This window comes from Pistacia vera, unplaced genomic scaffold (assembly GCF_008641045.1).
Source record: "Pistacia vera cultivar Batoury unplaced genomic scaffold, PisVer_v2 Contig93, whole genome shotgun sequence".
In the NCBI taxonomy this organism is placed as follows: domain Eukaryota; kingdom Viridiplantae; phylum Streptophyta; class Magnoliopsida; order Sapindales; family Anacardiaceae; genus Pistacia; species Pistacia vera.
In genome coordinates this window covers 1,169,822-1,192,363 of record NW_022196812.1, presented here as the reverse complement: position 1 = coordinate 1,192,363, position 22,542 = coordinate 1,169,822, and the positions used below count along the sequence as shown (strand labels likewise).

General features: G+C 34.6%; 3 protein-coding genes across 4 annotated transcripts; all 3 read left to right on the top strand.

Moving 5' to 3' along the window:
- Positions 1-4,176: 4,176 nt before the first annotated feature.
- LOC116120247 (inter-alpha-trypsin inhibitor heavy chain H1-like) lies at positions 4,177-8,832 on the top strand. Of its 2 annotated transcripts, none has more exons than XM_031406190.1 (12): positions 4,177-4,642; positions 4,965-5,120; positions 5,208-5,420; positions 5,503-5,592; positions 5,679-6,065; positions 6,518-6,674; positions 6,832-6,909; positions 7,056-7,156; positions 7,258-7,428; positions 7,655-7,729; positions 7,920-8,018; positions 8,275-8,832. In XM_031406190.1, the coding sequence occupies exons 1-12, from the start codon at positions 4,250-4,252 to the stop codon at positions 8,611-8,613; spliced, it is 2,259 nt and encodes a 752-aa protein (XP_031262050.1). In that variant the 5' UTR covers positions 4,177-4,249; the 3' UTR covers positions 8,614-8,832. The 2 variants fall into 2 exon arrangements, with proteins under 2 accessions (XP_031262050.1, XP_031262051.1); XM_031406191.1 differs by having other exon boundaries at positions 4,332-4,642; positions 4,978-5,120.
- A 1,534-nt stretch (positions 8,833-10,366) lies between these two features.
- On the top strand, positions 10,367-13,843 carry LOC116120393 (probable nucleoside diphosphate kinase 5). The gene is made up of 6 exons (XM_031406347.1): positions 10,367-10,455; positions 10,562-10,630; positions 11,159-11,383; positions 11,781-11,888; positions 12,057-12,166; positions 13,155-13,843. Exons 2-6 carry the CDS (start codon positions 10,575-10,577, stop codon positions 13,184-13,186), a joined length of 531 nt encoding a protein of 176 aa, XP_031262207.1. The 5' UTR covers positions 10,367-10,455; positions 10,562-10,574; the 3' UTR covers positions 13,187-13,843.
- Positions 13,844-19,347: 5,504 nt separating this feature from the next.
- Positions 19,348-21,189, top strand: LOC116120336. The gene is made up of 5 exons (XM_031406292.1): positions 19,348-19,353; positions 19,476-19,551; positions 20,217-20,800; positions 20,889-21,069; positions 21,170-21,189. The coding sequence occupies exons 1-5, from the start codon at positions 19,348-19,350 to the stop codon at positions 21,187-21,189; spliced, it is 867 nt and encodes a 288-aa protein (XP_031262152.1).
- The last annotated feature ends 1,353 nt before the right edge of the window (positions 21,190-22,542 follow it).

The window sequence follows — 22,542 nt, the reverse complement described above, 5'->3', positions numbered from 1 at the left end:
ATATAGGGTCGTTGGTTTTGTTGTTTTAGATAGGATTTTGAGAATAATTTTGAGTAGTTGAATAGGGAACTATTACGAGGTAAAATTAAAAAATTAACAGAAAAAACTCTTAGGTTTACTAATTTAACTAAACACCCCAATATATAAAAATTTTGTAAAATAACAAAAACATCCCCACCCATCCACAGTGCCAGATTCCGGCCACCACCGTCGGAATCTGGTCGAAAAACTATCAGGTTGGGCATCAATATGGCCTTTTTCAGCCAGATCCACTACGGATCTGGCTAAAAAAGGTTAGATCTACGGTCAAATCTGGCCGTCGACGACGGTAAAAGTCCAGATCTGACCGTCTGCAATGGCCAAAGATATGGTTGTCGTTGTCGGTTAACAATGGTTAAGATTTGGCCATCGTTGACCGTCAACGACGACCATTTCTTTGGCCAGATCTACTGTGGATCTAGTCGAAAAAGGCCAGATTGGTGAATTACCAACCATTTTCAGTCGTTTGTAAGCTGTTGTGACAGATTCCAGCTACCATCGACGGTGGTTGCCGGAATCTAGCAAGCATGGGTGGGTGAGGGTGTTTTTGTTAATTTTTAAACTTTTTTCTGGGGGTATTTATAAAATTAATAAACTTAAGGGGTCTAAAAGTAATTAAAAAATATACTAATATTTCCTAAATAATTAAACAAACAAATATTTTGGGAATAAGATTGGGAATATAAATAGGAATACTAAACCAAACACACCCATAGATTCTACTATTAAGTTTTTCATATTAAATATTAAAATATACAGCATGATAGTAAATAAGTAAGTATTTATTAACTTATAATGGTTTAAATTATCATGGTTTACTAAAAGTTCACAAATTATCACCGGCAAGAGCTTGTTTGTTATTTTAGAAACCCGAAGAAGATTTCGTTATTGTATCAAATCTTAGGGGGTCAGTGTTTTTAATTCTTTAATATAATTTTATAATTTTAAGCTCCTTTATTCTATTTTTAAACTTTGGGTTAATTATAAGATTTGTCCATTAGGGTAAGCAAATCCAAATTATATTTTAATAAACTTTGCTTTATATTTTATTCAATCCTTTGCTTTATTGTGTGAGCATTAATATTCTAATCTATCATTATTTTGTAGTATATGCCATGTGTTTCCCATGTGAAGCTTAGAGACAGTGGCGGATCCAGCCACTTTTTGGATGGGCCATGAAATTTTTTTTTTTAATATTAATATGTAAATTTATATATTTTGGCCCACCCTAATAAAAATATTAATGGACAAAAATAGTAATGTATAATAAATTTTTATTTTGGCCCACCCTAAAAGAAATTTCTAAATCTGCTACTGCTTAGAGAGAATGTTTTAAATTTGGAATTGCTTTTCTTTGTTAATGTAACTTTATAAGTCCTTTTGCCTATTCCCTAGTATTTAGGTTAACATATTGAAAATATATATATATGGAAGTGCTTTTGGGTATTATCTTATTGTGATTCTTGACTTCTTGTGTTATAGACTAATATTTAAAGGAGTAAATTGATAAAAACACTTTTAAAAAATAAAAATGCTTTCAAAAATATATTAAAAATGCGTGTTTTTTTTGTTAATTAAAGTGTTGAACCAGTTTACGCATACTTTAACTAATAATATGGACTAATCCTTAGGGGAGGATCCCATAACAACCCACCATTGTGGCCTCCGGTAATCATGGGCAAAGATAACCTTTGCTCTATTGGGAAATCGAACATGTGATTGTGGGTTTAAACCATGCATAGCGATAGCTCCTTAGTTCACCTTTAAAAAAATGTGTTTTTTCTTATTGTTAAAAAAAGGTTTATTTGTCACCTCACCAAAGATCATTAAGTCTTAAACGCCTAATGATTTTTAAAAAACCATAGATACGCATGAAAAAAGTATAATAATAATAATAATTAAAACACACAAAAAAAAAAAAAACCTTCAAGTATAACAAAAACCACAAATAAAAGAGGAATTTTGATACTTTCTGAAAATCAATAAAGCTTGGAATTTAGCTATTTCTCGAGAGTGGATGAAATTAACCCTCTTATAATATAACTTCTAAATGCAATTTTTTTTTTTTTTTGTTGGTCTTCTTATATGGGATTGTGAGGTTACTTTATACAAGACAACCTAATGATAGATTATTTGTGGACCTAACATAAAAAAAAGGGTCACATTTCACACATTTTGTCAAGGAAAACCTCAATTGTCAAAATTTCTATAACATCTTTATGAGTCCCCACAACTTTAAACCACAAAATTGAAATTTCATTCAATAACAAACAAAAAGTATCGTCTACGGCCTAACTACCAGATTCTGAAATTATGATGTGATAAATCCTTCAATAGAAACCTTTTTGATAATTTTATGAAAACGTTTTTCATATTTTAAAAAAATTAATTATTTTTATTGGGGTTTTTTTGGAATTCCTAGTAAGCGTAAGTCATCAGCTTGTGTTGGTACATCGTTACCTTTTGTATACACTTTCTATTGGTCCTACCGATTGAATGGTCGGTGAAGTGTTTGGATTTTAGAGAACATGTAAATATTTTTTATTTTTTAATAACAAATAGTATGGGTTTGCAAATTCTAAAACTATGATGTGACAAGATGTAATTTTTTTTAAAGTCTCTCACAAAATCATGGTCCCAAAGTTGCCATCAAAGAATCCTATGTTGAGATCAATGGTAGATATTGTAGGGTCCATAATGTTAATGAACCAAGTGTTTGGTGGAAATTGGACACAGATGGGACCACGGATAATATTACACTAACAACCATAGTTTATAATTTTTTTCACAATCTTGATGTGACAGTTTGTAATTGGTCAGTTCATAACGGGTCTCACTAATTTATTGTAAGTTGATTAATTACTAACTACTATATTAGGATTTAAAAGAAAATTTGTGAAAAAAGATTGTTGATGTAACATTACAGTATAACCCAGGGGACAACTATGGTGGTCTCAGTGCAGCAGATTTAATGAGCAATTATAGGTAGTATTAATGACTTCAAATTAACATAAACATATGATAAAAACAATCAAATAAGAAACATTATCTTATGTTTGTATGCATCATAGTGAAGTCAACAAAATTAATTAAACAATTATGATCCATCATTTCAATAAACTTTGTTTGCATTATTAATAATTGGAGATTTTATATTTGGTTGAATTTATTCAACCATTATATTACAAGCAAATGAGCTCAAACATTCAAATATGTGATATCATTCTATTTTTTTTTTTTTTTTTTTTAGAGAATTTGTTATATGATATATTTATTATTTCTCAAAGCACAAATCTTATAAAACTCTAAACCAATACTATTTATAAAAGGTTTAAAAAATGGGGTTATTTTTTAAAAGCGTCAAATCCTCATAACTATTAAAAATTCCTCATTTCGGGAATTTTAATAATATAAAGAGTTTTTAATAGTTTATAAAATAATAAATTGGTCAGGGGTAGCTCTTTAAACATTGAACCCTAGCATGATAAATGCGATTATAATAACCTTTTAAAATAAACACTTTAAAGTGATTGAAGTGGCAAGTTCTTATTGGGCACATACAAAAAAAATCCTCTACTTGGGCACATGAGAGTACATTACTTGTCCCAGAGTCAAATCACTATGACGTTTCTTCGTCCATCAAGCTCCACGTGCGAGCCTACATTGGCTCCCATTAGATTAAACTATTAATTCCCTAACAACAGACAACTGTAATCTAGTCTTCTTCTCCTTCTTCTTCAGTCGTTAAATCAATGTTACATACATGCATGCTTAAATACAAAACAAATACATACAATGATTCGCATGAATACATACAACCAATATTTCTAATTAAATTTGATAATAATTTGATAAAAAGTAATATATATTATGTCAAAATATTTGAGAATTCAGGCATCCATGGTGAGAGAGAGAGAGTTGAACAGTTGATAGACAGATAGATCATAGATATATATACTACAAAAAAAACTGATACACATAATCATCAATCATTAAACATCTTTTTCTTTTTCACTTTAATATATAAAAACTTTCCAACTGCCCCCACAAACGTTTCATATTATATATATTATATACACACATAATGGTAGGTTGTGTTCTTCTTCACGTTTCATTCCTACCACGCTGACCTTTACAGTTTTTTAAACTTTTTTTCCAAAAATCTCGCTGGAGATTCTGTACCGTCGGCGGCGGAGCTATTCTCCTTTACATGGCAACCGAGTTTGCCACCTCTGTAGACTATGGACTCACTCTTTCCAAAAGAATATACTACGGAAAAGGCTCGGCAACAAGCCCGCCGGTCATGGCGCCGCCGGTGATGAAGAGGGAGCAGGAGGGTTACTTGCCGGAGGCCGTGATGGTTTACGCTGTGGTGCCGGATCCTGAGGTGGTGGATAACCCTGACGTGCCCAGCTACCAACCGTACGTGCATGGTAAATGTGTACCTCCGGCTTTGATACCGTTGCATATGCATGGAGTGAGCATGGAAGCCGATTGCTGTTTGGATACGGCTTATGTTACCGTCGAAGGAACTTGGCGTGTGCACTGTGTTACGACCAGCAGGAAATGCGATTGCAGGATTGCTATTCCACTTGGAGAGCAGGTACCAATAATGGCTTTTATTTTTCTTGTTCTTAATTTCGGGTTTTTGTTACGCTACCGGGTCCATTAATGTTACCGGAAGTCCAGTAGTGATTACGCTGTGAATTGTGATTGATAACGTTTACTGGAATTGTGATGTTATTGGGTGTGTTTCTACCAGTTGATCAACGGAAGAAACTTGCCCGGTAACGTTAACGGGACAGTAAGAGGGTACGACCCGGTTTAGGGTTTAGGAACATCTTTGAGCTTGGTATTATGTAAATTAATGTTTGAAGAAGCTTAATTTTATGTTCTCAAGAGATAAAACATGATGTGGCTAACAGGGTTCACTTCTAGGTGTTGAGGTAGACATTGCTGGAAGACTATTTCACACCAAGTTGATCACTGAAGAAGATGCAGAGTTTCAGGAAAATGTAGCGAAAACCAAACCCGGCGGCCGCTTTCTGAAAGGCCAAATCTACACTTTCAAAATCCCACAGGTAATTTTGATTGATTCCTCAGGAGTTTGTTTCATTTTCTTCTGCAATTTGCTGCAATGTGTTTTATGTGTTTTTCACCATTTTTAGGTTGATGGAGGTTCCACTCTTTCAATTAAAGTCAGTTGGTCTCAGAAATTGACATATGAAGAGGGCCAGTTGTGTCTCAGTGTACCGTTCAATTTTCCTGGATATGTATTTCCCGTGGGGAAGAAAATTTTCAAGAGAGAAAAGATACAATTGAATGTTAACTCCGGCTTAAGTGCAGTAATTGAATGCAAATGTACTAGCCATCCTCTGAAGGTAAGTTGTTTTCGCGATGATGATAAGTTTCCGATTAGCTTCAGAATACATTGAGTGTGACATGATTATAATGACTTTCCAGGAAGTAAGTCGCGGCGCAGGGAAAGCGAGTTTCTTATATGAAGCACAAGTGCCAGCATGGTCCAGTTCTGACCTCAAATTTTCGTATACAGTAAGATTTTCGGCTTTCCCTTGTAATGCTTGAGTACTGATGTGAAGAAGAATTAACTAATTCTGCTTGAGCGTTTGTGTTATTAGGTCTCTTCGGATGATTTATTTGGTGGCATTCTGTTACAATCTCCATCTTTGCATGATTTTGATCAAAGACAGATGTTCTGCCTCTCTCTTTTCCCTGGAAAGAGCCAGAGTAGAAAGGTTTTCCGAAAGGCAGTGGTGTTTTTAGTTGATATAAGTGGAAGTATGCGAGGAGACCTTCTTGAGAATGCGAAAAATGCCCTATTGGCATCTTTCTCTAACCTCAGCCCAGAGGATTCCTTCAACATCATTGCTTTCAATGGGGAGATTCGCTTATTCTCATCGTCAATGGAGCTGGCCTCCAAGGGAGCTATCCAAAATGCTACCCAGTGGCTTAACGATAATTTAATTGCAGATGGTGGTACAGAAATTTTGCTTCCCCTTAAACAGGTTCGTTTAAGTTACCATCCAAGTATTACTCAGCTTCTAGAGTTAACAGTTGCTTTCCATATTAAGTTCCCAACTGCCATAGTAACCTATGTGACATAAAACAAGGAGATGGGGTCTACTTCGTGTAATTCAGTCATGTTGTAGCGGGGTCATTGTCACTTGGTTCATTAGTATCGTATTGTGGTCATCATGCCATCACCTCCATGCATTAATAAGATTGATGGTTTTGTGGCCATCTTTGATAACAGCCTGTATCCTCAGGACCACTGAAGGGGTTTTTATTCCTTATCATGACACTCACATGGAATTGCCTGGATATTTGATGTCTTTCTTAATGGGAATTAATGTGACATGGCCTAATCAACATAGAGTTTTATTCAACACTTGTCTTACATCTATCAGTTTCTTTATGGGAATTTACTGAATAAGATTTGATCTTCTGTTCTGTTTAGGCATTGAAGCTGTTGTCTGACACAACTGAATCAATTCCTCTCATTTTTCTTATAACCGATGGGACTGTGGAAGATGAGAGAGCGATTTGCAATGAAATGAAAAGTTATCTCACGAGTACAAGAGCAATTTCTCCTCGCATATGCACTTTTGGCATAGGTAAGTCTTTGGTGTTGAGGATTTACTTCCTGTTTTTGGTGCAATTCTTGACTTGTTCTTCCAGTTTTGGACAGTGGAGTCACTTTTTGACAATATAGATTATGGGGTTTAGACAAATAATCACTTATATTGTTTTTGTGCATAAACCTCGCTTCAGGTTCATACTGCAACCACTACTTCTTGCAAATGCTAGCACAAATTGGCAGGGGTCATTATGATAGTGCTTATCATCCAGGCAAGTTCTTTTTCATTTTTTTATCTTCTCCTATTTTGATGGGAATTTAGAAGTGCAATAAAAGTCTTGTATCGTATTCCCTGAAACAAGTTAGTGGACAGTACAGATGAGTTCATTCTTATATGTACTTCTTTATATTTGGCCAGATTTTGTTGAGTATCGAATTCAAAGATTATTTTCAGCTGCTTCATCAGTCATTTTAGCTGATGTAACATTGGACACTAGCAAGCATGTTGATTCACTGGAGGTGATGTTCCTTTGCAAAGAGGGCCTTTTTATTCATTTGTGTGGTAATATTTTATCTCTCTGGTTGCGTAACTGAGTTATTGCATTCTCTGTTCCTTGCAGTTGTTTCCATCTCATGTCCCAGATCTCTCTTCCGGTAGTCCTTTGATTGTATCAGGCAGATACACCGGAACATTTCCTGACTATGTTAAAGTTAGTGGCACAACGGCTCATATGACCAATTTTGCAATAGACTTGAAAGTACAGAATGCGAAGGATATACAGCTTGATAGAGTAATTGTTTAAAACTTGATATTTCTAACACTGCACAAATAAAATAGTTGTTTTTGCTGTCAAAATTGGTTTATTCAATTGTTTAATCATATGATTAGTATGGCTCAGAATGTCCTATATCTGGCTTCTGGAATGATAATGATACATTGCAAGGATTTGAATCTCCACATTTATTCATTTCAGTATGCTTTCTTATTTCTTATCTGATTATCCTTTTGCTCATCAGCTATTTGCGAGGAGACAAATAGATATGCTCACAGCTCGTGCGTGGTTGTCAGAAAGTAAAGAGCTTGAGGATAAGGTAAGCTATTTTGCTGGTGTTAAAGATGACAATGTTATTGATACAAATCAGATTTTTGACTTTTGGAACAGCTAACTGCAACTCATTGTAGAAGGCTAGAATATGATGAGTTATGAAAGATAATTCCATCAGTTCCTGCAAACACAAATGGTGTCTTTATGCATCCTGAGATGATAATGTTATTGTGTAGGTTGCAAAAATGAGCATACAAACCGGGTTTCCTTCCGAGTATACACACATGCTTTTACTTAAAAGTGGCAAGGAACCTGAACCAGTTCTTATGCAGGAGGTATGCATACATGATTTACCTTATGATCTACAGAAACGTTGCAAGCTATCTGTGTAAATTATGTCCACAATTCTGCTGGCCCAAGTTGGATCAATTTGAGTGATCTCGAAAGAGTGCTCATATGACATTTAAGTTAGATTATTATGAATCACAAACTTATAGAGTTTTCGCCGATTCGGCAGAATAATTGCTTGTAGTATACATGAGCATTTCAGTCATGCTTATTGATATGTTTCTTCTGAATACTTTAAACCAGATACTCAACAAAATTGACCTGCTAAAGAAGGTGGACTCCAGTAACCAAAACATCATTTTCCTTGGAAGTCTAGGTGTCGGGTTTGGCAACATGAAAGCAACAGCAGATAATACTCCTCCAGGCTTCGAGGAATCGAAGTCATATGAAGCAGCAGATCTCTTGGTTAAGGTTGCTTCCAACTGTTGTGGCAGGCTGATTGATCACTGCTGTTGCATGTGCTTCATCCAGACTTGTTCATCTGTGAATAAGCAATGCTCGATTGTCCTCACACAGCTTTGCGCCGCCCTTTCTTGCTTGGAGTGCGTAAATTGCTGTTTTGAGCTTTTTGAATGCTTCTAATGGAAGTAGAAAGCTAACTGAAAACAGAATACAAATATACTATTGTCATAATGTGTATATGTATATGCATATGTTGTGTTCAAATGCATCCTGTTCTTGTAGAAATGTCACCACAAGAGGCCTTTTTTGCAAGTAACTCTTCAAATCTAACAATTTATCAGTTAATTTGCAAGAAAGTACCTCTATGAAGGATTATGTTTCAATGAGTCTTCTACAAAACTATTTGATGATTCTTGGAATTTCGACGTTAGGGATACGTTGCAATTAATCGTGAAACAAAACCGAAACCGGTACCGGTTTTGTTTCACAATTAAAAGGTTATACCAATTCAATAATACCAGTTTTGTTTCAAGATTAAAAGGTTATACCAATTCAATAATATAATTAGATCGATACAAGTAAGATTTTTTGAATAAAACCAATACGGGGCCTCAAATGAATTGGCTTATTCGGAAAGAAGTTTTGTTCTTTTGAAGATCTATCTTGTGTCCAGTATTAGATGGTTCTACTCTTCAATATTACATCTTAAGAATAATAAAATGTGAATCTTATGATGGACAATGAATAATTATGTAAGCTCCCTTAACCTTGGGTGTAATATTATATTTTCAGAACAATAAGGGGGCGTTTGATTGAGGGTTATTAGGGATCATTGGGGTTAAATCATCTTATATTACTTGGTTAACACATTTGGTTGTCAAGTAATATAAGATACCTATAAACTTCAAATACCACTAATGGTTACTATTGGTAATATTAGAGGTAATCTGATTACCTTTATTTTCTCAGGTATTCTAAGATTACTAGGGTTATTTTTTTTTTGTTACAATTCTATCCCTTATTAATAAAATTTTAGGACAATAATGTCCTTATTTTTAAATTTATTTACATGAATATAGCTTTTACTATTTCCCCCAATTAATTAACTTTTTGGACAAAATTATCTTTAAATTCAAAACAAATTGTAGCCCACCCAAGCCACCACCCCTACCCACCTGTCGCCGCCTGCCGCTGGCAACCGCCACTGGAACTACGGCCTTCCATGCGTCGATATGGCTATTTCTGACCAAATATCTGGCTAAAAATGGCCAGATTGCCAGATCCGTCGATTTGGCCGTTGACTTCTAGATCCGTCAACAACCAGATTTGTCACGTCTGGCCATTTCCGGTTAGATCTCTGGCAGGAAATGGCCATATGGTGCACAGAGGCCATTTCCTGCCTTTCGTGGGCCTTTAGGTTTCCGGTGGCCTGTGGTGGTTGCTGACGGCCGACAGTGGTTAGGTTGATGGGGGTGCTTTGTTGATTTTCCAAACTTTTATTATGGGGTTGTTTTTGCTAAGTTTTTAAATGCAGAGGGGGTTATATAATCAAATAATAATCAATATTAAAAAATAATATAATAATAATATTTAATTAGAGGACAATTCAGTAATTTAAATAACATACCCACCGATTTATTCCTCCGAACCAAACATATTAATATAACATACCCACCAATTAACCAAACACATTTTCCTAAAGATTTCCAGTAATATTCAAGGTAATCTAACTTTTTAGTAATCTAACATTCCCTGAACCAAACGCCCCTAAGGGGTGTATTTTCTACATCAAAGGTTAGGGGATGTTACTAAAATTAGCCTCAAGTCGTAGTCGACAGGTCGTATATGTCATACATAGCTAAACGCCATGTCGTTTCTAATTTAAGCTTCGAAGTTCGAATAGCTTGAGCTTTCCATTGAGGAAAACATTTGACTAAATGATACACTTCTTGTCTTCTGTCTTGCTTCTGTAAAGAGAAAGCTAAAATCTTTCCATTTTTTTCTCTTACAATATTTATGCAGGTATTGTCTTTGTCTTTGTCTGGTTCCCGAGAAAAGTTCGTTTCTTTCAGTACATTGGATCCAAAAAAACTGAAATTTCACTGTTTCCTTTTGGTGTTTTATTCAGTGTAACAAGTAACATGGCTCTTCGTGTTGTTGGGTTCTTCATTTTGGTCTGCATCTCTATCTTCAGCAGGTAATTGCTTAAGTTTTGCTTGGTTAGTGAGAAATGTGGGAAACTATGATTATACTTTGAAAGTTGGAAGGTTTTCATTTGAATATCTTTGTATATGATGAAGTGTGAGATTAGAAACTTAGTCTGTAGTTGATCTGTTGTCAAGTTTGAAAATTTTCAATATGGATTTTGTTTCATTTTGGTGTAGTTTCTTATGTTTAAAATGTGTTTGATGAATTGTAATTGTTGTTTTGGAATTAGTTTGTGTTAGTCCAAACTTTAGCAGTTGCAATTCCATTAATTCTCAATTTTCATGAAGTATATGCTTCAAATTGATGATGTTTCATGATCTATAAAATGTTAGAAGTATGGTAATCATGTACCAAACTGAAGATTCTCATAGAATTGATTATCACAACCTTAATGTTGAATTATTCGTCAATTCAAGGAAGCTGTTTCCGTGTTTCGTTTCTTTACCCTTTTTCGGAGACCATTATTTCAGTTTTGCTACCAATTCTTAGTTGTCTGGGGTCCTACATGTTTATGTAGATCTCTGACTGATGCAAGTTTGGAAAGGGAGAAAACACTAGCTATGGTAAAGCCAGATGGAGTGCTCGGTAACTACACTGATGAGATCAAAAGGGTAATTCTGGAATCTGGTTTCAATATCTTCAAGGAAAAGATTAGTCTACTAGACGAGGAGCAAACGGCAACTTTTTATGCAGAGCACTCTTCAAAGAGCTTCTTTTCTAGTCTCATCAAATACATGACAAGGTATCATTTACTCTAATGTACTTTTATGTCTATTGATGGACTAAGATATCGGTCTGTAGTGGTGCAAACACTTGACTTATTAAATAAATGCAATAATGTGGTACCCGTCTTCCTTACTTATTGGTCCAATGTGGCAACCCAAATTCACCCTGTGTTATTTGCAATTCTATTTTTCTACAGAAATTAACTGAAGCATTTTTACCTTTTTTTAGACTTTATGAGAATTTTGCAATTGAATTGTGTTGTTATATAAAAGGTAGTTTATAATGTGGTTAATTGCTCTGATAATTTGAAGTTCTCGTTGAACTTGTTTCTGCATACTTAGGTAGGATCTCTGATTATAATTCTTTGGTATATATTTTGGGGCTGCTCTCTCTCTTGACTCTACCTTTATCAGTGGTCCAGTGTTAGTTATGGTCTTGGAAAAGGAAAATGCTGTTGCTGATTGGCGTGCCTTAATTGGACCAACTGATGCACGTAAGGCTAAAAATACTCATCCCCACAGGTTAGTTATGCCCCATCCTGATCTTCTTCGTGCTCTGTTCTAATGTCCACTGCTTTGTGGGCCTGACTACTTAGCCGCATCCTTGTTTCAAATCCTCATCATTGGTTATTTCTGTCAGGTCAGTGACATGATTTCCTCATGATTGTCTTTATTTTTAAATATTTTCAGCATCAGAGCAATGTGTGGGCTGGATTCAGAAAAGAACTGTGTTCATGGTTCAGACTCTCTTCAATCAGCCCAAAGAGAGATTTCATTTTTCTTTAATGAGATGTCTTCAGGTTAGTTACCATTATCTTTTCTTTTTAATATGGTGAAATGATGTGTAAGCATGTCTAAATCCTAGTTGGGCCGCTGTTTACGAAAACCTGATGATGAGGATACCTATATTCAGTGAACTTGGGCATTCATGTATAAATAAAGCTGGAATCATTATATGAGGTCTAGATATATGTTCATGGTATGCATCCTATGTGCATCATCAATACAATTTCCTGAAAGCTTCTTCACTGAAGAAGAAACACTTTTTGTTTTAATTTCCTTTTGCTCTAGGATGCTCTTGTTTGGACTTCTTGTGTACTAGTTATACATTTTATGCATATAGACCTATTCTGCCAATAACTAAATCTGTTATATATTCTGTTTGTCGAGGGAATTGAGAAATGAAAATGATCTTCTCTTTGTATTTTATCCTTTCTACAATCATGATTATAGAATATATCTTTAGGTGAATCTAGACAAAGTCTTCTTAAATGATTGGGATAATGTTCATAGTAATAGTGCTTCTTAGAGAGAAAAAGCCAGTTTACTCTTAACGCTATATCCTATTTTATATATAGAACGCATTTATTTCAATTTAAGTAAAATGAATGGAATCCTGCAATTGGATTGTGATGATAATTTTTGTGCTTCTTCATTTTTTTCTTTTCTTTTGTAACTGTTAAACTACTCTTCTATTATATTTGGATCACAAAATTTACATGCTTGTGTCAATTAGGATAAGACTCAAATTTCTTTCCAATCTGTGATCTCCATTGGACAAAACATTAGACCTGTGATTCCAGATGAAAATTGAAAGTGTGACCTCTCATCCTAGATTCAAGATGAACTTGTTATGAAGTGGTTTACAAAAACAAGAAATAATAGCTATTACTTCCCATTTTGCTTATATATCAGTCACTGTCTTCTTTTTTCTTTCCCCATGTCAATGTGTTTTAGATGTCTTAAGAATTTTGTATGAACATTTTTTCTTGTATTTGATTTTGACAGATGAGGTAGTTACAACCCATGACGAACTCTAACTTGTGAATGCCCAAAGAAGAGCTACATGATCGCTACAAGTTTCTTTTCGGCCATTTTTTAGACTGCAAGATTTCTGAATGCTGTGTCTGCAAATACCCCAATTAGTGTATGGTACTTAAAGGGGACGATAAAAGTTTCAACACTTCACCATCAAAAACAGAGCTGCATCTGAATGATCGTTGAACAAATTAGGAGACATACTGCATGCTTTTATGTGCAAATTTTGTTTATTTGTCGACTGAATAGAAGTGCACATGAACTTTAACTCATACGGATGTTTTATATGTTCCATCTGGGGATGGTATTTGAGACCTGGATGTAGGTACTGGCAAAGTTATAATGCTGATTAGTAAGTAGTTCATGCTGGGACACTTTCAGGTTGTCAGAGAGGTCAAGGGTGACCAAATGACCGATGTTCACATGCCATATTATAGATACTTCTATCATTTTGGTGATTGAAACTTGGTGCCGGAGGTATATGTTATCTTATGGTGAAACCAGATTTCAGATCATAACAAAGGGACTGCATCCCTGTACCTGTACTGGTCAATATAAATAGTTGGTGACATTGATATTCTCATCACATATCACATTTTTCTGGATGAAGATGGGAGGAAGATAGAAGTCTCTTCATCTTCGTTCAGTCGTTCCTTGAATCTGATGATTCTGTCAAAATTTAGTTCAAGTAAACTCACTAGGATTATGCCATGTTGGTTTGATGCAAGGAGTTGTTTATGAGTAAGTAGTTTGGCTAGATACTCAACCCGGATTATCTATTTGTCTGTCCTAATTTACATGCATTTGTTCATGAATCTAGCTATATCTTGCACACAAACTGTACTTTTTTTGGCCCCCTATACACGCTGCTTTCAATGTTCCTAGGTTTCACTCAAAGCCAAGCAACTTCCTAGAATACATAAAGAGGGCTCAAGTATTCATTTTGCAGCCTTATTTGAAGGCTTAAAACTGTTCTAAGCATTACCCAAAAGGGAAACTAAGCAAATGGGAGATACATTTTTGGGCATTTATAGTTTGTCAATACTGTAATCTTTTTGCATAATTTATAGGCATTGTAACCCAATCTATCATATAGTACATTATAAGCTCATTTTCTCATTTTTACCTTACCAAGAATAATGTGCATAATTTTTTTTTTTTTTCTCCAAGAGTTTGACATGTGAAATTGTTCCTTAGAAGTGCAGAAAATGAAGCACAGCAAAGTGTTCCCAAGTCCCTAGTATTGACATTGGTGATTTTTGTTGGAATTTTTCTGAATGAAAGACTTGGTTTTGTAGTAAACAAAACGACTTGTCGGCTAGTTTGTTAAACTAAGAAATGACCTTGTCGTCTTTCCAGTACCATGCAAGAATTGCAAGGGCAACCTCTCATTAATGAATAACATAACATGTTACATTTGAAATAGTTAAAAGTATTTCTTCAAATGCACCTAATACTAAAGTTGTCGAGTGTGTTGAGTACGACGCGACGAAGTAACTACGAAACGGAGGCACTTGACAACCATATCATCAAGTGTATCAAACAAGATGAATGTAATCAATATTTCAAGAACACTTGTCTCCGGATATGTTGAATCTAACAAGTTAGATGCACCCAACAACTGGTTTGTCGAAAGTATCGAATATGACAAAGTATTCATTATTTTAAGAACATATATCTTCTAATATTTGAGATTTCTTATTCATATCATTAAGTGTATCGATCATGACAAAGTAATCATTATTTCAAGAATATATATTTTCTACTGCGTCAAATTTGATAGTGATATCATCGAGTTTGCCGATCAAGACAGTATAAGTAACATTTCAAGAATAAAAACCATTTATTTTCCAAAAATTTGTAAATTCTTGAATGAGGGAGAGATCAAACATCTTCCATATCTTGATTTCTTTGGCAACATCACGAAACATTTGCTTAATCTTAATGCAAAACTATTGATTTCTTATGAATAAACTAATGAAAAAGATCCAATAAAAGGCGAGCTTGGAAGTCAAACCATGATGGCCACCACCATCTTCCACCTCATACAAGTCCTTAAATTGATATTGGCAAAAGCGTCTAACCTTCCATAAGTAGTAAGCCATGCAGATTTAGGGTTCTTTCCCAAACCCTAGACATCAAGTAAATGCGATAACCCACATGGGTTTGGCTCTTCTTTCTTGGTTAAAAGGTGATCCAAATTCATATTCTTTTTTGACTCCTCCTTTCATTTTTATTTCTATCTCTTTCACATCCCATCTCGAGGAGGACTTCCATCTTTTTTATTATTAATAAAACTTATCTTTGCCATTGCCATGACGAGTTCGGTGACGATTGTATCAGATATTTCTATCTGTTATATTCTTCTTTTAACGACCAAGAATCCTATTTTATCTTGGTTGTAATTACAAATATATTAATATATGAAAACAATAAAGGAATGCTAGGGTTTATGGTGGTTCAATCCACAATAATATTTATTCATGCATGAGACCATGACTTTTTTATTAGGGTTTTTATTATAAATGATAGGTGCACGATCTCAAATTCGATTTCTCATTTGAGTATCCACGATTAAGTGGAGAGTCATGACGGTGAGTTGTCACGTAATCTCCCTCAAAAATTAGTTGAAGTACACGAATACTAGCTCGTCTTCCTTGCAAATGCCCTTGTTCTTTTATTAAGGGTTTATTATTGCTTGAAAGTATCAAAAAGATGAAATTTCGATCAAATTCTCTCATTTGAATTGTAAATTATTGTTAACGTAAATGTAATATAAACCAAAGAACATTCTATACAATTGTAGTTAATTAATTGATTAATTAATTAATATCTTCTTAATCAAGTGATAATTAAGCACTAATCAGCGACGTAGAACGAGAGAAACCACAAAATAAACCATTCAAATGCTGATAATCCACCATGCATGAAGGCGTGAGAAGCTCAAATGGTCAGCCAATCAAATGGCTTCGATTAACCAAAACTCATCTTTAATCCTCTTCTTAATTCATCCAAAAAGAAAGATTATATTATAAACACTGTTTAATAATTAATAAAATAAGCTCTTGTCAATTACAGTGTGACAAGATCACTTGTCAGCCATGTAAACCGTGCTTATGTATTCGTATTTTAATGTTTATATACTATGGTTTTGCTTAAGATACTATTGATTATTATATAATACTATAATCTGATTGTTAATTATGCGTAACTTTATTAATTAATTTTATGTTAATTACTTATTGAAGATGTGGAAAGTCAACCCGACCCCTTTGATACACGTGTTGGAGAGCAACATGAGATGATGTGATGAGATCTACTTTGTCTTGACACTTAATCAGCTACCCCAACTGCCATAAACTTGGGGCCAATACATTTCTACCAATGTTGGAATTTTAATTAATTAAACTCTTAATTATCACAACCATCTTTCCAATATGTTAATTTCAATCAAATTTTGATAATCTTATCAAGAAACTATCTCAACTATAGATTAGTGATTCAAGTGATATGTCCATCCGTGGATAGCCTAGATGGTTAAGGGGAATTGGAGATATGTGGATAGACTCATAGTCTCAGGTTTGATTCTCTATTTGAGCATCCTCGATTTAAGTAGAGGGTTGTGACGGTGCGCTAATCTCTTCTGATGATTAGTTAAGATATACATGAGCTGATCCGGACACCTTGGTTAAAAAAAAAAAAAATCAACCCTATTTAAGTAGGAGGCCGAGGCGATGGGTTGTTGTGCTAGTCTCCCTTGAGGATTAGTTGAGGTACACATAAGTTGACTCAAATACCTTGGTTATAGAAAAAAAAACATCGGGTGATATGATACCTACATTTCATCGATTAAAAGTCGACCATCGGTTATAAATATCTATATTTATATTACCAAACAGGTAATTGATAATTGAGAGTCAATTCTTATTTTTATTTAGTAAATTATTGTCTATACTATATCTATAGAGATGCTGAATATTGGAGTGTCTATGGAGATGGGGGATTTGTAGTTTGGAAAATTATGTTTGAATGTTTCCTGTTTCTGTAGCCAAGACAGATTTGTTTTGGTTAATTATGTATAAATTTCAGAGCTTAATTGGAACAAGATTTTATTAATTGTTCAAGAGCTAGCCAGCTTCTTCTTCTTCCATTAAAAGGTTTTCTTACCTTCCCAGGGCTTCATTTGTGGTGCTTATAAACGAAGAGGCACCTGATAATCTCTCGGGATGAAGACCAAATCTTCCTCCATCACCAACACCTCCATGCTTAAACACCATGTGCAATATTTTCATATAAAGATCGATAAAACAATGAGCTCTTAATTAATTTTCTACAGAAAACCAACAATTCCATTGCACAACAAAATAATTTATTGATTGATTATGAAGAAGGTGCCCTACAGAACTGGGGCAGGTGAGATTGAAGGGATTGATTTGGTCGGTGTGGACAATCCCACGGGAACTTGGGGTTCCTTTGTTCTCCAATCCAACCACTCTCATGCATGCCCAATTGTCATTTGTTTGCTTCTTCTTGTGACTTTTAATTTGTATTAATTCTCTCTTGCTTTTATACATATATAATACCTTTACTATATTTTATACACATGTAGATAATGTCATGCCAGCTCCAAATGCATCTTATAAATCAAGTGTTGGAGTTGTCGACTACTTCAGCATTATTGGGTTACGCATATGCATTCGGAGGTCCTGCTGCCTGGTCAGTGGGAGGGGGCCCCGCTCATTGGGCCCGTAGGCAATTTGGTCATTTTTCATGTATAGCCGCTGTATTTCTTTAAGTTATTAATTTCTTATTAGGTTACACTTAGGAATATGAATCTTTGTAAAATTTGGTTTTGTCACTTAAACCTAGTATATAAACATATTTTTCTCTTGTTATAAGTGTGATAGCAAATTATAGGACAAATCATTCATTGTAAACGAGAAAGAGATGAGGAAATATTTCAATAATATTGACTCGGCTGGACGTAGCCCATATTAGGTGAACCAAGGTAAATCGCGCGTGTTATTTTCTCTATGTTTGTTATATGTGATTTGCTTTATTGTTGTTTTGTTCTCCCCGTTGTCTCTATTTCGTTTATCAAGCACACAAGAGTCAAGAAGCTAGATAGTGGGGAGACTAACACAACAATCCACCGTCACGACCCTCCATTTAGATCAGGGATGCTCAAATGAAAAAACAAACATGAGACTATGCATCTATCCACATTATCTCCAAATCGCTTTAACCATCTAGACTATCCACGGGTGAACAAAATACATAACATATCATGATTTAAACTTTAAAATTAATGCGTAAATATAGCATCCTAGTACATAATGCGATGACCAAAATGATACTAAGGTTATGTAAAAGAAGGTTGAAGAAATTGCATGAAGTATGTACGTAATTATTAATTAATAAACAAGATTATAAGCACAAGGAGATATTAAATCTCAAGTGGAGACGAAGTTGTCTTTGAACAAAATGCATGGGTGATGTGTGTCACGCCAATAACCATTAGATAAACAAATATGTATAGAGATTGATATTCTGGCTTTCGTACTTAAAAGCTTGTCTTGAATTCAGCATTTTTAGATCTAACGAGTGTCACGAATGCTGTGGATGTTCCAGAATTCGCCCCCCCGGAGAACCCTCCCAGCCATGTGTTATTTTATGAATAAAAATCAATTATTATAATATATGAGATAATAAGATCAGAATGTCTTTATATAATTGAGTGCATGGCATGGGGGCATGGGGGTATGGGATATATTAGTTGTATTTCAAGAGAGAAAAGAGGTGAAGAGATTAGTGAACAAAAGGTTGAATACAAAGATACAAATTTAAAGAGTGGTGGTTTGGGAACTTGAACCAACTAGAAAATAAAAGAAAAATTATAAACTTCTGATCAGGAAGAATATTTTGGCATGAAATTTATCAAAGTTGATCTGTTTGTTTATGCTTTCAAAAAGAGAGCTTACTTTTCGTTGATTATTAAGATTGATTAGCTTTTTAAACTCTTTGTCTTCTTCTTCTCCAAGTGCGCCATTTCTCACCACCTTCCTTCCTCTTTAGCTTATTGCCTTCTGATATATATCAGAAAAAAAGCTCTCATTTCTGACCAAATACAAGCTACAGATTCTCAGTCCCTCTCTCAAAGATAATGAAGGTAAGTGTGAGTATGTGTGTGTGTTAGTAAGAGAGAGACCATTCAAGCTAGTTATATGTATCTTCTTTGCATGTGGGATTCTAATATTGGAGGGTTTTTGATGATTATTTGTTTGGTCGCAGCTCTTCAGTTGGATGCAAAATAAGCTCAATGGCAAGCAAGATAACAACAAATCAAGTTCAGTTCCACCTCCTACTTGTAAGCATTCTTCTTCTTCTTGTTCTTCATTCATCTTCTTCTTCATCTTCTTTTGGAAATGGTAAATATGTATAAATGAAAGAAAAAATATACAATATACAAGGAACATATTCTAAAAGAAGGTCAAAACCGACCAAAACGGATGTGCCAATCTTTTTTGACACGCGAGACATTTTCTTCTCCATCTTAGTTATTCAATTTTTGCACTCTTTATAATTAAGGTTTTGATGCATGCAATTGCTTGTGAGAATTTCTAAAAAAGGATTTGAAGTGTTCTTAGTTATTATGGTTAAAACAATTGGTTTAAGAAATTAAAGAAATAATTTAGTGTTTAATATTGGGAGAGAGATGGGAAAAGGGATTTTTAGTGTTAATTAATATTTTGATTTTGGTTATTAAGATCTAATTAATTTAAATTTAAATCAAGATCGAAGTACAAAACAGGTCAATGGATTGAATTGCATTTGATTTAATAAATCAAGTGGTTAACTTTTATTCTTGTATTAATATTTCACTAATTAAAATGATACAAGTCAACGAACAATCAACGTATCGAATTACAAATTTCGAGTATTTTTTTTTTTAATTGATTGTTTATCTCATAATTTCTCATTTCATCTAGAATATAAATTAATTTAAATATATTTTCTTTTTGTATATTGTAGATCGCATGAAACAGGAGCCTCGAGAAGAGTTCAGCGATTGGCCTCATGGATTGCTAGCAATTGGAACATTTGGTAACAATGAGCTAAAGGAAAATAAAAACAACAACAATCAAGAGATTCAAAACATTGAAGAAGATGAGCCATCTTCGTCAATGGATTTACAGGATTTCACACCAGAAGAAATTGGGAAATTTGAGAAAGAGTTGACAAAACTCTTGAGGAGAAAACCATCTTCTGATAACAATGAAAAGGAAAAGGAAAAAGAAAAAGAAAAAGAAATTAATATTGCCAACCTTCCATTGGATAGATTTCTTAATTGTCCTTCGAGCTTGGAGGTGGATAGGAGAATCAGCAATGCACTTTGCTGTGAACCGGATGATCATGAAGATATCAAAGATGAAGATATTGATCGGACGATCAGTGTCATTCTCGGTAGATGTAAAGACATTCGAGCTGATAATAGCAAGAAAGCTCTCGGGAAAAAATCCATCTCTTTCCTCCTCAAGAAAATGTTTGTTTGTAGAAGCGGATTCGCTCCTCAACCCAGCTTGAGAGATACCCTTCAAGAATCAAGAATGGAGAGGGTACGTATACATACACATACACATAACATAACGTACATACGTATATGCATACATGTTTGAGCTGATGTTATCATGTATTTCTCGACAGTTCTTGAGGGTAATGCTACATAAGAAGATGAATTCTCAGAATGCTCGAGCGCCGTCGATGAAGAAATACTTGGAGGATAAGCAAGTAGTAGGTAAAAAGACCAGAAATGAAGATGCTGAGACAAAGGAGAGAAATAATAATAGAGATAATGGATGTAAATGGGTGAAGACAGATTCAGAATGTAAGTTTAATCTCTTCAGCTTTGTTAATCTGTTTCTAATTATTAGATTACAAGTTAAACACATCCCTAATCCGATCTCTAACTGTCTCATTTCTTGCAGATATTGTTCTAGAGATATAAAATAAACAAGTTTCATCATCAGAAGATTGTGTGGGCTGCTGGGACTGCAATACTGTAAAGCTGAAGATTAAAGCTGCATAAATTAAACTCATATATAAACATTCAAAGGAATTGGGATCTATTTTGTTGATGGTGCTTCTCCTTTTTTTCATGGTTGCAACTGTGAATTATACACAGTGCAATACATGTTCTGAAATGCCATCAAATTTGAGTATTGATATTGATTTTCTGTAGCCTGTTTTGGCAGGCATAACAGCTAGACATTCTCTATATACACTATTTTTTTTCTTTATTGTTGCACCTTTTTGCTAAGCTTCAGCTTTTGTAAGATAGTTTCAGGTGAATAAATTAATACTGGAAGATCAGTTGAATATATAAATATATTGTGGTGATGTTGTTGCCTTTTATCATTCAACTTTTTCTAAATCTTATGGCGACGATAGGGACTCTTAGTGTATTACTCGGTAGGTCTTGAACTTTATTACTCTCGATTCCTAATAGGATTTTTTTTTTATGCGGCATTTGGTGTCCAGGTTTGTGAGCAGAGGGAAATGGATGATCATGGGGTCTGTTGAGGGTGCTGGGTTTTGGTTGATGAAGGTTCATATAGTGTTTTGGATGAGTGGGTTTTTGTTTATGGTTATGGTTATGGGCTTTGGGCATGGAGTCCCTTGGACTTGGATTTAATGGAGGTGGGTTGGGTTTATAAGAAGTTGGCTTAGGAGGTTTTTACTGGACTGTTTAGTAAGGGTTTTGGTGGGCTGATTGGTGTTGGGCCTGGAATTTTATTGTTGTGTATACGGGTGGTTTGGGCATTGTGCGTGGGTTTGTGTGTGGGCTGTTAAGTGTGAGTGGGTTTGCCCATACGGGTGGTCTGTTATATCGATACATTGTGATAGTCAAACCACTTTGGCTCGTGCATATAATGGTGTGTATAATGGAAAATCAAGACATATTAGTCTTAGACATGAGTTTGTGAGACAGTTAATTCAAAGTGGAATTATTGTTATCTCATATGTGAGATCAAGTGAAAACTTGGCTGATCCATTTACCAAATCTTTTTCAAGAGAATTGATCAAATCTACATCTAAAGGGATGGGGCTAAAACTCTTGAACTGAGAGATCCGCCAATGATGATAACCCAACTTAATACTAGGAAATGACTAGTCTTAAGTTCAAAGGGTACAAACAAGTCATTGATAAATGGACAGTTTTAGCACTAAATTAAATTTTCAAAGCCCTGTATATATTAGATGATTAGAGCTGGTTGTTACAGTTGGGGGTTGAGTTCAAAACTCTTAATAAAGTTTAGTCTATGTGTGACAAGTATCTTAAATGTAACAAAGATACTAG

Excerpts from the sequence above, each read along its gene's own strand:
- LOC116120336 (XM_031406292.1), top strand. Across the intron at positions 20,801-20,888 it reads AAGAATCAAGAATGGAGAGG|TTCTTGAGGGTAATGCTACA; the intron begins GTACGTATACAT and ends ATTTCTCGACAG. Across the intron at positions 21,070-21,169 it reads GGTGAAGACAGATTCAGAAT|ATATTGTTCTAGAGATATAA; the intron begins GTAAGTTTAATC and ends CATTTCTTGCAG.
- LOC116120393 (XM_031406347.1), top strand. The coding sequence starts at position 10,575 with ATGGCTCTTCGTGTTGTTGGGTTCTTCATTTTGGTCTGCATCTCTATC. Across the intron at positions 11,889-12,056 it reads AAAAATACTCATCCCCACAG|CATCAGAGCAATGTGTGGGC; the intron begins GTTAGTTATGCC and ends AAATATTTTCAG. Across the intron at positions 12,167-13,154 it reads CTTTAATGAGATGTCTTCAG|ATGAGGTAGTTACAACCCAT; the intron begins GTTAGTTACCAT and ends TGATTTTGACAG.
- LOC116120247 (XM_031406190.1), top strand. The coding sequence starts at position 4,250 with ATGGCAACCGAGTTTGCCACCTCTGTAGACTATGGACTCACTCTTTCC. Across the intron at positions 6,066-6,517 it reads TTTTGCTTCCCCTTAAACAG|GCATTGAAGCTGTTGTCTGA; the intron begins GTTCGTTTAAGT and ends TGTTCTGTTTAG. Across the intron at positions 6,910-7,055 it reads TGATAGTGCTTATCATCCAG|ATTTTGTTGAGTATCGAATT; the intron begins GCAAGTTCTTTT and ends ATATTTGGCCAG.